General features: G+C 50.6%; 1 protein-coding gene across 5 annotated transcripts; it reads right to left on the bottom strand.

Moving 5' to 3' along the window:
- Nucleotides 1-524: 524 nt before the first annotated feature.
- Nucleotides 525-11,770, bottom strand: TIMMDC1 (translocase of inner mitochondrial membrane domain containing 1). Of its 5 annotated transcripts, none has more exons than XM_078609556.1 (9): nt 11,356-11,770; nt 9,013-9,125; nt 6,697-7,030; nt 5,545-5,704; nt 5,091-5,179; nt 4,225-4,292; nt 3,561-3,639; nt 1,921-2,031; nt 525-1,292 (listed from the first exon to the last, which is right to left on the bottom strand). In XM_078609556.1, exons 3-9 carry the CDS (start codon nt 6,987-6,989, stop codon nt 1,088-1,090), a joined length of 1,005 nt encoding a protein of 334 aa, XP_078465682.1. In that variant the 5' UTR covers nt 6,990-7,030; nt 9,013-9,125; nt 11,356-11,770; the 3' UTR covers nt 525-1,087. The 5 variants fall into 5 exon arrangements, with proteins under 5 accessions (XP_078465682.1, XP_078465680.1, XP_078465681.1 ...); XM_078609554.1 differs by having other exon boundaries at nt 9,009-9,125; nt 11,356-11,769; XM_078609555.1 differs by having other exon boundaries at nt 6,697-7,007; nt 9,009-9,125; nt 11,356-11,769.
- Between the last annotated feature and the right edge of the window lie 227 nt (nt 11,771-11,997).

Below are 11,997 nucleotides of genomic sequence, written 5' to 3'. Positions count from 1 at the left end.
ACGGGGAGACACTTAATAGCCTCCGATATTCAAGTATCCATCGCTCCACAGCACTTAATCGCCCCGCTGTTAGCCGTGGTCAGGAATCGAACTCAGGTTTGTGGGTTAATAGTGTAGTGCAGAACAGTGGTTAGCAGCGCACTACACCGCACTACACAGCGCCAGCGGAGGGAGTGCGCTAAACACCGTGCCACCGCTCCCACCCATGATAACCTCATTAGTGACTTTCTCAATCGATAGTTGACGCAACGGTGCGAGACTGCCATTAAAATAGGGAGCATCGGCATAAGGCACTACCACTAGAGTACACGATATGCATATCCATAATAATGCTATATTATTGTGCCCTATACTTACAATAATTCTAGGAAATATGGAACAATGAGGGAACAACCCAAGGCGAGAGATGATGTAGCGTGGCAAAATAATTCCCGGAACAGCTTTCCAGACTGTTCCGGCTGACACAAAACACCGACTACAATATAAACCTTAACGCAAGACACAGTCAGGCAGACAGACAGCACTTTCAGATGGTGGCTGCAAAGTTGAGTAAGCTTTATTCGCTTAGAACGCATTCACATGAAATTAAACTCGTTTATATTTACTCAGCAGAGTAGGGTCAATACTCCCCACTCCACCCCTTCCCCCCCACATCCCACCCCGCACCCCCATGGGGTTCGGCGTGCAATTCGCTACGAGCGAGTTCCCACGGAGGAGCGGCGGTTCATTGCCGGTGTCACTCATCACCGCTTCCGCCAGCTTGCGGTACCAGTGTCTACGTCAAGGTCAAAGTTCGCTCCCACCCACAGTGGTTTGGCCGCGCCGCGCGCTACGAAAGCGCCGATTCCCGAGTTCGATTTCCCGCTCGCGGGCACCGTCGGTGACGGATATCTGAACCGGTCCTGGGCCTACCCCTCTAACCCCCCTTCCCCCACCTGGTGCTGCGGAGTGTAGAACACCCCAGTGATGGCCAGGCATGTGTGGCTCTGGCCAGACCACCACCTTGTTCGCTGTGCCGGCCTCAATAAGTGCTCGTTAGCAGCGCTCGCCACGACGGCCTGTGAAAGGCTATAGGTGGAATCTTTGTCTATGTGCTCGTGCACGAAGGCATTTCTCTCTCCAGGTTTTCCCGTGCCCGTCCCTCCTCATGCACCGTCTCCGCTCGTGCCACCGGCGCGCCGGGGTTTGGCGGGCGAGCGAGGATCTCGTTGATCTGGTGCAAGTCATCCTCGCCCGTGACACTGCTCTCCATGAAGGTGAGCAGCTTCTCCGTCGCCCACTGTCGCTCATCCCTGCACGGCGACGGAAGAGACGAGAGAGATGAGAGAGAGAGAGGTAACGCTGGGGAATTGTTCGCGCTTCCATTGTATACTTTGCTTTTGAAACGGTGGTTGTTACCGGGTATATAACGATTAACTCGACTCTGTCTGAGCGACTGAGCGCGTGAGTGCTGAGTCGGTGAGCGAGCGAGTGCACGATTGTGCAAGTGAATGCATTTTGTGCGAGTGAGCGCTGAGTGCGTGGGCAAGTGAGTGAGTAAGCAAGCATCAGTCGGGACTCGCACACACGAGGAATGACACAAAGATCTCCCATATAGCCTATACAGACTGTTGGGGCAAGGGCTGTTAGTGGACAGCACATATGAAGGCCAAGACGTCACACGAGGTGGGCGGCCAGCATCACGAAGAGCTGCGTTTGTGTTCCGAGCGTCGATGTTTACACACCGTACCAGGTACTAATTTGTGGCTGAGTTAACCTAGGGGAGGCCCAGGACCGGTTGAGGTAATCACCGGTGTCGGCTGTGAACGGGAATCGAATTTGAGTCGCCGGATTTGTAGCGCGGCGCGCTAACCGCTGCACCACCGCTCCCCAAACACACGCACGCCATCGCAAGCTGCTAGCGGCACGCGCGTCCTTCACCTGTCACGCTCCACCCTCTCCCGCTTCTCTCTGCGCAGGCGGAGACGCTTCTCCTGCGGCGTCTCGCTGCTCAGCCACTGGGACGCGCGCATCAGCACGCCAACCGGCAGTCTGCAGTGGGGGGGGGGGGAGGAGGGCAGGCCCATTCGTCATCACAGGCATGCGCGGAAAACACCGTGTACGGTTGGGGCCCCGGGTTCAAAACTGTTTCTGTTCAAAACTGTTTCTATTCTACCAGGTAAGGCCCACTGAGCTATACAGCTCTTTTTTCAGAATGCGACCTGGCCACAAATGACAGTTCAACGTAGTGGCTTGTCGTGTGGAAATGTATTGCAGCAAAATACTCTAAACACATGTTGCTAAGTGTGGAGGGAAAAACCGGAGGACCCAGAAAAAGATCCACACGACCACGGTGAGAGAGACACGCAAACTCCAAACATACATCCAAACAATCCCAGATAAACCTTGAGAAAATGCGTCAGGGTCAGGATCGAACCTACAACCTCCTCTATACCAGGCAAGATAGTTAACATCTCCTCTTCTTGGTTCTTTCGGAAAAGTCACGTAGAAGGAAAATAATAAAATAATAAAAATAAAGCATAATAAAATAAGAATGATTTTATTATGTTTTTTTATTTTTTATTTTATTATTTCCCTTCTACGTGACTTTACCGAAAGAACCAAGAAGATGAATCCCTGCAGTCACGAAAGCTTTAAATCGATAGTTAACATCTCGTTACCGTGGCGCTCATTCATTTCCCAACAGATATTGTCTGGGTCGCTAGGTGGCACGTGACTTAGTAGCAGCCACGGTCATGGCGAGAGGTGTACTCTATGCGGTGTGCCCGGGTGCGGAAATATTTTCCGTGTTGCCTGAACCAGCCGAAATGACTTTACTTGATACAGCAATCGTGCTGTGACTGTTCCACCTGAAGACGGAAGCTTGTGTTGCCTCCGAAACGTCGTGATTTTTTATTTTACTTTTATTAATTTTAATTTTATTTTTTACCTACGTGACTTTACCGGAAAAAACCTAAGAGTATGAATCCTTGCAGTCACGAAAGCTTCAAATCTAGAATTAAGAATGAAAGCGTTTATAGTAATGCATTATCTCTTTGCTTTAATCCATCTCCTTTGTCCGTACGTCTGTGCCCGGGGTCCGGCACTACAACTCTCATAAAGAAGATCCAATTATGAACAAACTTTTGTTTGTATAAAGTTGTGTTGCTATTCGGAACTTTCCCAATTATAAAACGAACGAATCGATGACAGCCTCAGCCCAACACTTAAAAGAGACACAAACCTGAGCAATCTTCAAACACGTTTTTCCCAGACAGCTACCCATCCACCCTTCCGTCGGCTTCCAAACTATTACACGGTCCATGCCGCATGCATGCGTTTGCCTCGATTGTACATTAAACGATGCAGGGGAAATCAACGGCGGCTATGTCATACCCCGGTCATCATCGTCGTCGTCATCATGCAGTACGCCCCCAAGGACGGTGACCTCTCTCGCATCGCAGGTTGGTAATCCTTCGGCACGTTGTACCCAGTTGTTATGTTTGATTCCCGCGTGTTTCGCTCGTCACCTAGCAAGACGAGCGTTTCAACGACACAACACCCTTGCACAGAGATCTTACCCCAGGACGGATCCGATGAAGGCTCCTCCCACAAAGCCCCGGGGTCCGAGGGACAGACGCATGATGCCTCCGGCGAGTGCTGCGGGCACACGAAGATGCACGCATGCACGCTCTCTCTCTCTCGTCTCTCTTTTCTCGCGGCCGTTAGTTATGCACACTCAAACTCTGCAGCGAATCCGCCGCCGCGCTTGCGTGCGGTGATCGGTTACATCGCTGACGTTAGAACGAGATGTCGGCAATTTTTTTAATTAACTTGTTGTTTTGTATCCCGATTGCGCCAGCAGCGTCACGTGATGAGGTCTCCATTCGGATCTGTCAGTGCAACCCCTCGTGTTAGAAAGGGGCCCATGGGAAGCAGATGTCACAGAGCTACGTCCGAGATGTGACCTGGTACACATGATAGGAGGGGGCAGCAGTTTCTCCACCTGGTACCTTGCCACAGTGAGGAACGTGCATCGCTCACGACACTCGAGAACCCCGGTTTAATTATGGCGACTGAAACCCAGATTCGAATCTAAGTTCTCAACGCTGCCAACTCAGCGTTTTGGCCTCTGTGCACTTGGGCGCCCCCTAATATTTATTTTAGAAGGAATGTCGACCATTGGTGACCCCTATTAAGCATCAGTCTCAACAGTAATTGCGGGGGGAGGGGGGGGGGGCTCACCTCCGCCCGTGATGTAATTCCCCACGGTGCCTTTTCCTCGGTAAGCGCCGAGACCGATTCCAATGCCACTGCAACAGACGGATGGACGGAGGGACGGAGAGAGCGGGAGGTGAGCGATGATGGACGGTGTTGGCTATGCACCTGGCTGCCGTGATCCACCAACACTGCTGCCGGCGAGGGTTGGTGGGTCTCCGCACAAATGTTGTGAAACTTCCTTCCTGTGCACGTGGATAAGGTGACCATACCCTGGCTCGCCAGGAGAAGGCAGTAGAGGAAAATGTGAAATCCACCTATTTTGACCTAAACTAAACTTTGTATTTCACCAGGTAAGGCTCACTAAGCGATACAGATCTTTCTTTCAGAAGCGACCTGGCCACAAAAGATAGCTCAACAAAGTGGCTTGTCATCTGGAAATTTGTACAGAGCCAAATACTCTAAACGCATGTTTCAAAATGTGGTGGGAAAAGCCGAAGGACCGGGAGAAAAATCCACACGACCAGGGGAAGAACACGCAAACTCCAAATACACAGCAGGCGTCAGGGTCGGGATGAAACCAACGACCTCCTGTATTCCAGGCGAGGTAGTTAACATCTCGCCACCGTGGCGCCCCCTGTGCCTTCTGTATTGAATAGAGGGTTCTCTCCTCGCAAGCGCGGGGTTTCTTCAGGTGCTCCGTTTTCCTCCCAGATATAACACCTGAACATACAGAGGACCGCAGAGCTTGGGAAATTGTTGGCGCCGACTCACCACGTGGCTGCTGCCTTCTCGGCGCCAAACCATCGCGGTAATCCCGTAACGCAAGCTGTGTTTCTCTGCAACAGTTGATCGAAACTCGACTTCGCGACTTCGCGACTCCGTGAACTCACTTGAAGATGGTCATGAAGAAGCCGACCCTCAGCGCCATGGGGACACCTGCACGGATGAACGCTTTGATTGCCACGTTGTGAACGGCGCGCTGGGGGAAGAGGCGGCACGGTGGGTGAGGCAGGCGGTGAGACGGGGGGGCGAGGAAGAGTTTGAAGAAGGGTCAAATAAAAGATGCGAAACATGGGCGACATGCGCTGAGTGTGCGGGAATGTGAGTGAGCGTGCCAGTGAGCGTGCCAGTGGGATTGTCTCAATGAGCGAGTGAGTGCGAGCGCGTAATAGAATAAGCATGCCTACGGGGAGCGTGTGACAGTGAGAGTGAGCGTCTGAATGGGTGCGTGAGCGAGTGACCGTGCAGCGGGCAGTGCACGAGTGGCTGCGCGCGCCAGTGCCTAGTAGGGAAGGTGCGAGCGTGGGAGCGAGTGTGAGCGAGCCAGCGTGGGAGTGAACGCACCACGGCCTCGATGCGGTGCGAGTAGACCTCGCCGTATCTGCGCTCCATGAAGCGCTCGCGTGCGAGTTGGGCCGCCGGGACCCCGCTCCCCACGAAGCCGCCGATCAGACCCACGGTGGTGCCCACCATCAGCAATCCCAGCTCCTGCGGGTACGGGTACCTGCGTCCCGCACGCGATCACCCACTTGGCTCACACGCTCACCCCATCGCTCACTCACTCACACGATCGCTGACTCGATCAACGTTCTCACTCGCTCCAAGAGATTTCTCACCTCCCCAGATCGCTCACTTGCTTGCTCATTCGATTGTTCACTCGCTCATCATCCCATCGCTCACTCATTAACTCACTCGTTCGCTCACTCAATCATCCACTTACTTGTTTATTCGATCGCTCACTCACTCACTCATCTGATTGCTCACTCACTTATTCACCTGATCGCCCACTCATTCGATCAGTCCCTCACTCACACACTTTATTCTCTCAACTGGTGAGGGCCCGAGAGCTGAACAGCTCTTTTCGAAGGACGACCATGGCGCAAGATTGCTGTGCTGCCATCTCCTGGCCAATTCGCGTCCCTTTGACCGCTGGTGCAAGGAATCAAATCGGACCCACCCTGTCCAGTGCCCCCCAACTCTCCATGGCTCGGCGTATGGGTCCGCCACTCTGGCCCATGGATCCCGGTTCAGCTGCACGGCGTGCACACTCGATGAACTGCACCACTGCCTTGGAGTGGAAGTTGGCAGCCTTCACGCACCCCACGCTGTCAAGTGAGAAATCACGACTAACACCACCGTCAACCCGGCGACCGAACGTCGATCAACGATCACCCGGTGTCCAGAGGAGCAGCAACAACTGGAGCCACCACAACGGCCCTCCTCTCCAGGCAGGCCACACAACCACGCTTTCAGACATGGCGCTGCAACAGGGTTCCTCCAAACTCAACATTGAGGGACCTTTTTCCCAGGCAAAGTACGAGTAACCCGGGAACATTTTTAAAGAAGCATAACATCGACGTTCTCACCCTCTGAGAAACCCAAGTACCCATTGGCCAACAGGCCCAGTCGCTACCACTACCTTTAACTCAACAGCGAGAGCCATCGCTAGGGAGTAGCGGTGGGGGAGGGGGGGGAAGGGAAAACACCGGCACTCACTGCGCATGGAAGACGTCTCGCACTCGGTCCCATCCCGTCTCCTCCTCCTCCGCCGGCCCCGTCTCGCCGGAGGCTCCGGTGGCACAGGGGGTGGTGACAGGGCCCTCGGGCGATTGGGCAAACACGACGGCCGGCAGCGGCATCCGCAAGCTCCTCGCCAACCACGTTACGGTGGCACGGGAGAGCAGCGCATGCCTCTCGTCCCCTCCTCCTCCTCCACTTCCTTTTCCTCCATCTCCTCGGTCTCCAGGCGCCGCCACCCCCGTTCTTGTCTGCTGAGATGCGGCGTCCATCGTGAGGAGTGGTGGTTACTGCATAGGTGGAGTGGTGGTCACTGCGTAGGTGAATATTTATACACATGTATTAAATTGTATATCACTTTTGACTGCCCACCCAATGCATGCACATTCTGCTGGAACAAGTGGACCCCACTCAACTACGACCCTGGATGCTGTGGAATGGCTACAATGTGAAACAGCTTTGGAGCCAGTTGGTTTCTACAAATGCCTTACAAAACAAGAATTGAATTGTATTTGTGAGAACAGACTGTCTACAATGTATTGCAAACGCAAAGTGAAGATGTGCACGCTTGGAATCACACTGAGAGACGGGAAGATGAACAGGTGGCTCGGTGCGCCTTTTGGCGTCATCTGCTCCAACACCACGGGAGACTAGGCTCTAAGAAAAGCTGTCTCGGGTGTGGACCAATCAATTTCAAGGACAGTGCATACATTATCAGAGTTGTCTTTTTGTTTGCATTTTGACCGCAAGTGTTGTGGTTAATGCAAACATGATCCCTTGTAAAAAGGTGTCAGTTTTGTTGCCAGATAAAAGGGTAAAAAACTATTACTACAACAAATGTAGTTTTTTAATTACACGAGATGAGAACTCAAAAGACCAGAATGGTCTCATTTGCAATAGTGACATGGGTCAGATTGGAGCCGACATATTGACAGTTTCGATTTAAAGCTTCGTGACTGCAGGGATTCATATTCTTGGATCTTTCGGTAAAGTCACGTAGAAGGGAACTAATAAAATAATAAAAATAAAACATAATAAAATTCTCACGACGTTTCGGCCACAACACAAGCAGCCGTCCTCAGGTGAAGAACAGAGCTGTAGGAAAGACAGCGTCCTAATGAATACTGCTAAGCTTGGCAGCGTATTTTAAGCTGGGTGGGAGGAGCAGAGAGCCTTGACAAAGGAGTTTACATATCAACAGAGGAATTTAGCATATTGACGCTAAAGAAATGCTTCTACCCTACTGCCATACAATAAACCGATGTGAAATAACTAGGTATAAACTACATCAATATAATCAATGTACTCAATATAGTCTCCAATAAGCTGAGCTATTAACATTAAGTCACTGGGTATACACTACACTATATAATGACTACCATATAGTGAACCGATAAAAACTAAAATATAAACTACATCAATATAATCAATAGCTCAGCTTATTGAAGAGTATATTGAGTACATTGATAATATTGATGTAGTTTATACCTAGTTTTTTCACATCGTTTTATTGTATGGCAGTAGGGTAAAAGCAGTTCTTTAGCGTCAATATGCTAAATTTCTCTGTTGATATGTAAACTCCTTTGTCAAGGCTCTCTGCTCCTCCCACCCAGCTTAAAATACGCTGCCAAGCGTAGCAGTGTTCATTAGGACGCTGTCTTTCCGACAGCTCTGTTTTTCACCTGAGGACGGCTGCTTGTGTTGTGGCCGAAACGTCGTGAGAATTTTATGTTTTATTTTTATCATTTTATTAGTTCCTTTCTACGTGACTTTACCGAAAGATCCAAGAATATATTGACAGTTCATAAAAATAACACACAAAAACTCATCACGTTCATCATTACCTCCAAGTGTGGCTATTAAAAATAAATATATACAACAGGTGACGTTTCGGGCAATACCCCTTTTTCATTGCACGTATATGGAGAGGCCAGAGAGATAGAGTGAGAAGGCCGGCACACCAAAAATCTGAAATCCATCTGCCCCATCTGTATGGGATAGTGTTTCCCCATCACACGTGTGGGTTTTCTCCAGGTACTTCGGTTTCCTTCCACATGTAAACACAAATTCATTGGGCTGAGAGCACCTTCATATATAGAGGACTGCAGAGCTTGGGAAATTGTTGGTAACGCCGGCTCACACCTTTCCCGCTCGTCTGTGGCTCCTCCTTGAGCCTCTGAGTCGTTCTCTCTCTCTCTTTGAGAGCGAACGAATACCGTGCAGAGGTGCCGTGTTACGAGTTGAAATTATTATCACGGGAGGGGAGGGGATGAAAGGTGGAGGATCATTACCTGCCTATAGGTCTGGCGGTGACATGGCCAGGCGAGTTGGTGGGTGAAGGTTGTCACCCGAGTCGAGTTGACGTCCACCTCTTAACGCACACAGGTGGAACGGAGGGTCACGCAATCCTGCATCATGGCCACAAGTTTCAGACACGCGTGTTAAACACTCAACAACACAAAACAACAAATGAGCGGCTGTTACATATGGGGTGTTTAACCATACTTCACCACGCGGGTCAGTGTGGGTTAAAGGTAGGTAGCATTGATGGCGGAAGTACAATACAATTGATTTTGTCAACTGTTATATTGTTAGGGAATAAATTCAGGTTGGTTGCACAGAGAGCAGGCGAGAGGTTTCCCAGAACCGGTTCAGATCTCACTGTCAGTCGTGGTGGGTGTGGAATCGAACTAAAGTTGCTGGATTCACAGCGCGGTGAGCTGATCGCTACACCACCGCTCCACCCTCCCACCCCCCACTTCATTTAATTTCCAGAGTCGGTCATTGTGTGCCAGATTCGAATATTACTTTCAAATTACTCAATTTGGACTCTACACAGCAATCATCGCCTCCTACTGGCAGACTCTTGCAAATGAGACTCATCCTATTCTCCTTGAGTTGTCTCCTGGCTAAACAAAATACAGTAAAACCTTGGATTGCGAGCATAATTCGTTCCGGAAACGTGTTTGTAATCCAAAGCACTCGTATATCAAAGCACTCGTATAACAGTTGTGATCACGTGACACTCGACAGACAAAGCGTAAACACGTACTACTCGTATTGCAAGACCTCGCTCGTTTATCAAATTAATATTTATTAAAAAAAATTGCTCGTCTTGCAAAACACTCGCAGACCAAGTTACTCGCAATCCAAGGTTTTACTGTAAACTCTAAACTGGAGTATAGTACCATTTGTGGTAAACCACCTCAAACATGCCCTCTGCTGCAAGATACCAACAGCTGCGCTGCACTTGCGAAAGGATTTTTACAAATTATTATTTCACTTGTTTACCCAGGAAAGCCTCACTGAGTCTCATGGCTCTTTTTTCAGGAGAGTCTTGCCAAGTTTTATTGCAGTTTGGGGGGCAATGTTGCTGTCATCCAAATTGAGTCACTTTGAAGGTAACATTTTCCACATTCAGATGTTTTGGCCAATACTAGTTACAGTATGTTATGTTTAAATAAAGCTATGGTAGGAAAATTGAGAATTCGGAGGAAACCCATGCTGAACAGGGGACAGAACATACACATTCCATGCCCTCAGCTGAACAGGCGTGGGGAAAAACTGCTGAAAAAAACAAGACTACATATTTTTTATACCAGGTAAAGCCCACTTAGCTATATAGCTCTTTTTCATAATTGACCTGGTCACAAATGATAGCTCAACGAAGTGGCTTATCATGTGGAGATGTCTAGCAGCCGAATACTCTAAACGCATATCAACAAATAGAAAAACCGGAGGACCCGGAGAAAAATCCATGCGACCACGTGGAGAGAGACATGCAAACTCCAAATATACAGCAGGTGTCAGGTTTGGGATCGAACCCACGACCTCCTGTATAGCAAGCGAGGTAGTTAACATCTCGCCGAGTCAGGAATGGAACCCACGAGTGTTACCCAAGTCAAGTCCGTTGAAGCAACCGGTTGCATCAGCAGAGGGAGCCGTGCCCGATTGCATGAAACCTGGACTTCTGCGGCTCTGGTGGAGCGGTGGCGCAGTGATTAGCACACTGCGCTTGGAGTCCGGACCACCTGCGTTCGATTCCGAGCCACGATTAACATTGGTGGCCAGTAACCGCAGAGCCTCACCATTCTGGCGAATTGCCCGATGATGCTGGATGCAATTACCAGCGAAACGTCGTGCTACTCAAAAATTGTAAATGTTGTGGTTTCACGCTTCAACACACCGGTGTGGGCTAAAGCAGTGAACTATTTGTCTTTTGTCAACGTGACACTTTTTTTTGCTGATTGGCCGTGTCGGGTGGTGGAGGGTCACGACACATTTATAAATAACGCGATCTAACCCAAAAACGTTGATTATGAATAATATTGGTCGCGAAAGCCTCCCACGTGTTAAACTGAGTAACACCTGAACCGGTCCAGGGTCTTCCCCCACATCCACCTCGCCCCCTAACTTTCACCAACCCACACTGACCAGCATGGCGAAGTATGGTCAACACAACCCCCCATGTGGATTGACAACGGCTGTCATTGTTGACACATCAGTGGTGTGGAACGGGGTAGAACGCTGGCACTTTGCAATTTAGAGGTCGCCAGCGATACAACACGAATGGGGAAACACCGAATGTGTCGATCGGCAGGGCGCGCGTGTTGGGGTGCAACGTGAGTAGCTCCATACCTTCTTCAGCGACGTAGTGTGCTGTGCCGAGCGGTGGACGAGCAGGCCAAATATAAAGCCTTGTGCCTGTAGAGCTCCTTCCGACAGCACAGGCGCGAGTAGGAAATTGCACGGCTTCACCTTTACCCTGCTGCTTCAGACCACAGCCGAGACATGTGGAGGAGGAGGAGGGGGTCGCCTTTGGTGGGTGGCTGGACGAGCTCGTCAGCTCGCTCGGCACACCGCCGAGGTCGATGACTGTCAAAAATGTTTAAATGCCAATCGAAGCCGTGAGCGAGGGGGGGGGGTTGTCAACGCGATGGGGAGTGGAGGCGTTCGCGAAGCCGGGGTTCGAGTGCAGAGGACACGGGACACGCGCGGCGGCTCCCACCACCACCACGTGGGGTGAGGCCACGCGGCCGCCACCTTACTAAGGGTGCGTGCGTGTGTCTGTCTGTGTGTTTGTGTGTTTGTCTGTGTTTGTGTGTCTGTGTGTGTGCGTGCGCGTGTTTGTGCGTGTGTCTGTCTGTGTGTGCGTGTCTGTGTGTGTTTGTTGCGTGTGTCTGTGCGTGTCTGTGTGTGTGCGTGTGTCTGTGTGTGTGCGTGTGTCTCTGTGTGTGTATCTCTGTGCGAGTCTGGGTCTGTGTGAGTCTCTGTGTCTCT

Source organism: Lampetra planeri, chromosome 32 (genome assembly GCF_965212315.1).
Source record: "Lampetra planeri chromosome 32, kcLamPlan1.2.h2, whole genome shotgun sequence".
Classification (NCBI taxonomy): domain Eukaryota; kingdom Metazoa; phylum Chordata; class Hyperoartia; order Petromyzontiformes; family Petromyzontidae; genus Lampetra; species Lampetra planeri.
Note: the sequence above shows the minus strand (reverse complement) of the source record. Positions and strands in the feature narration are given on the sequence as shown.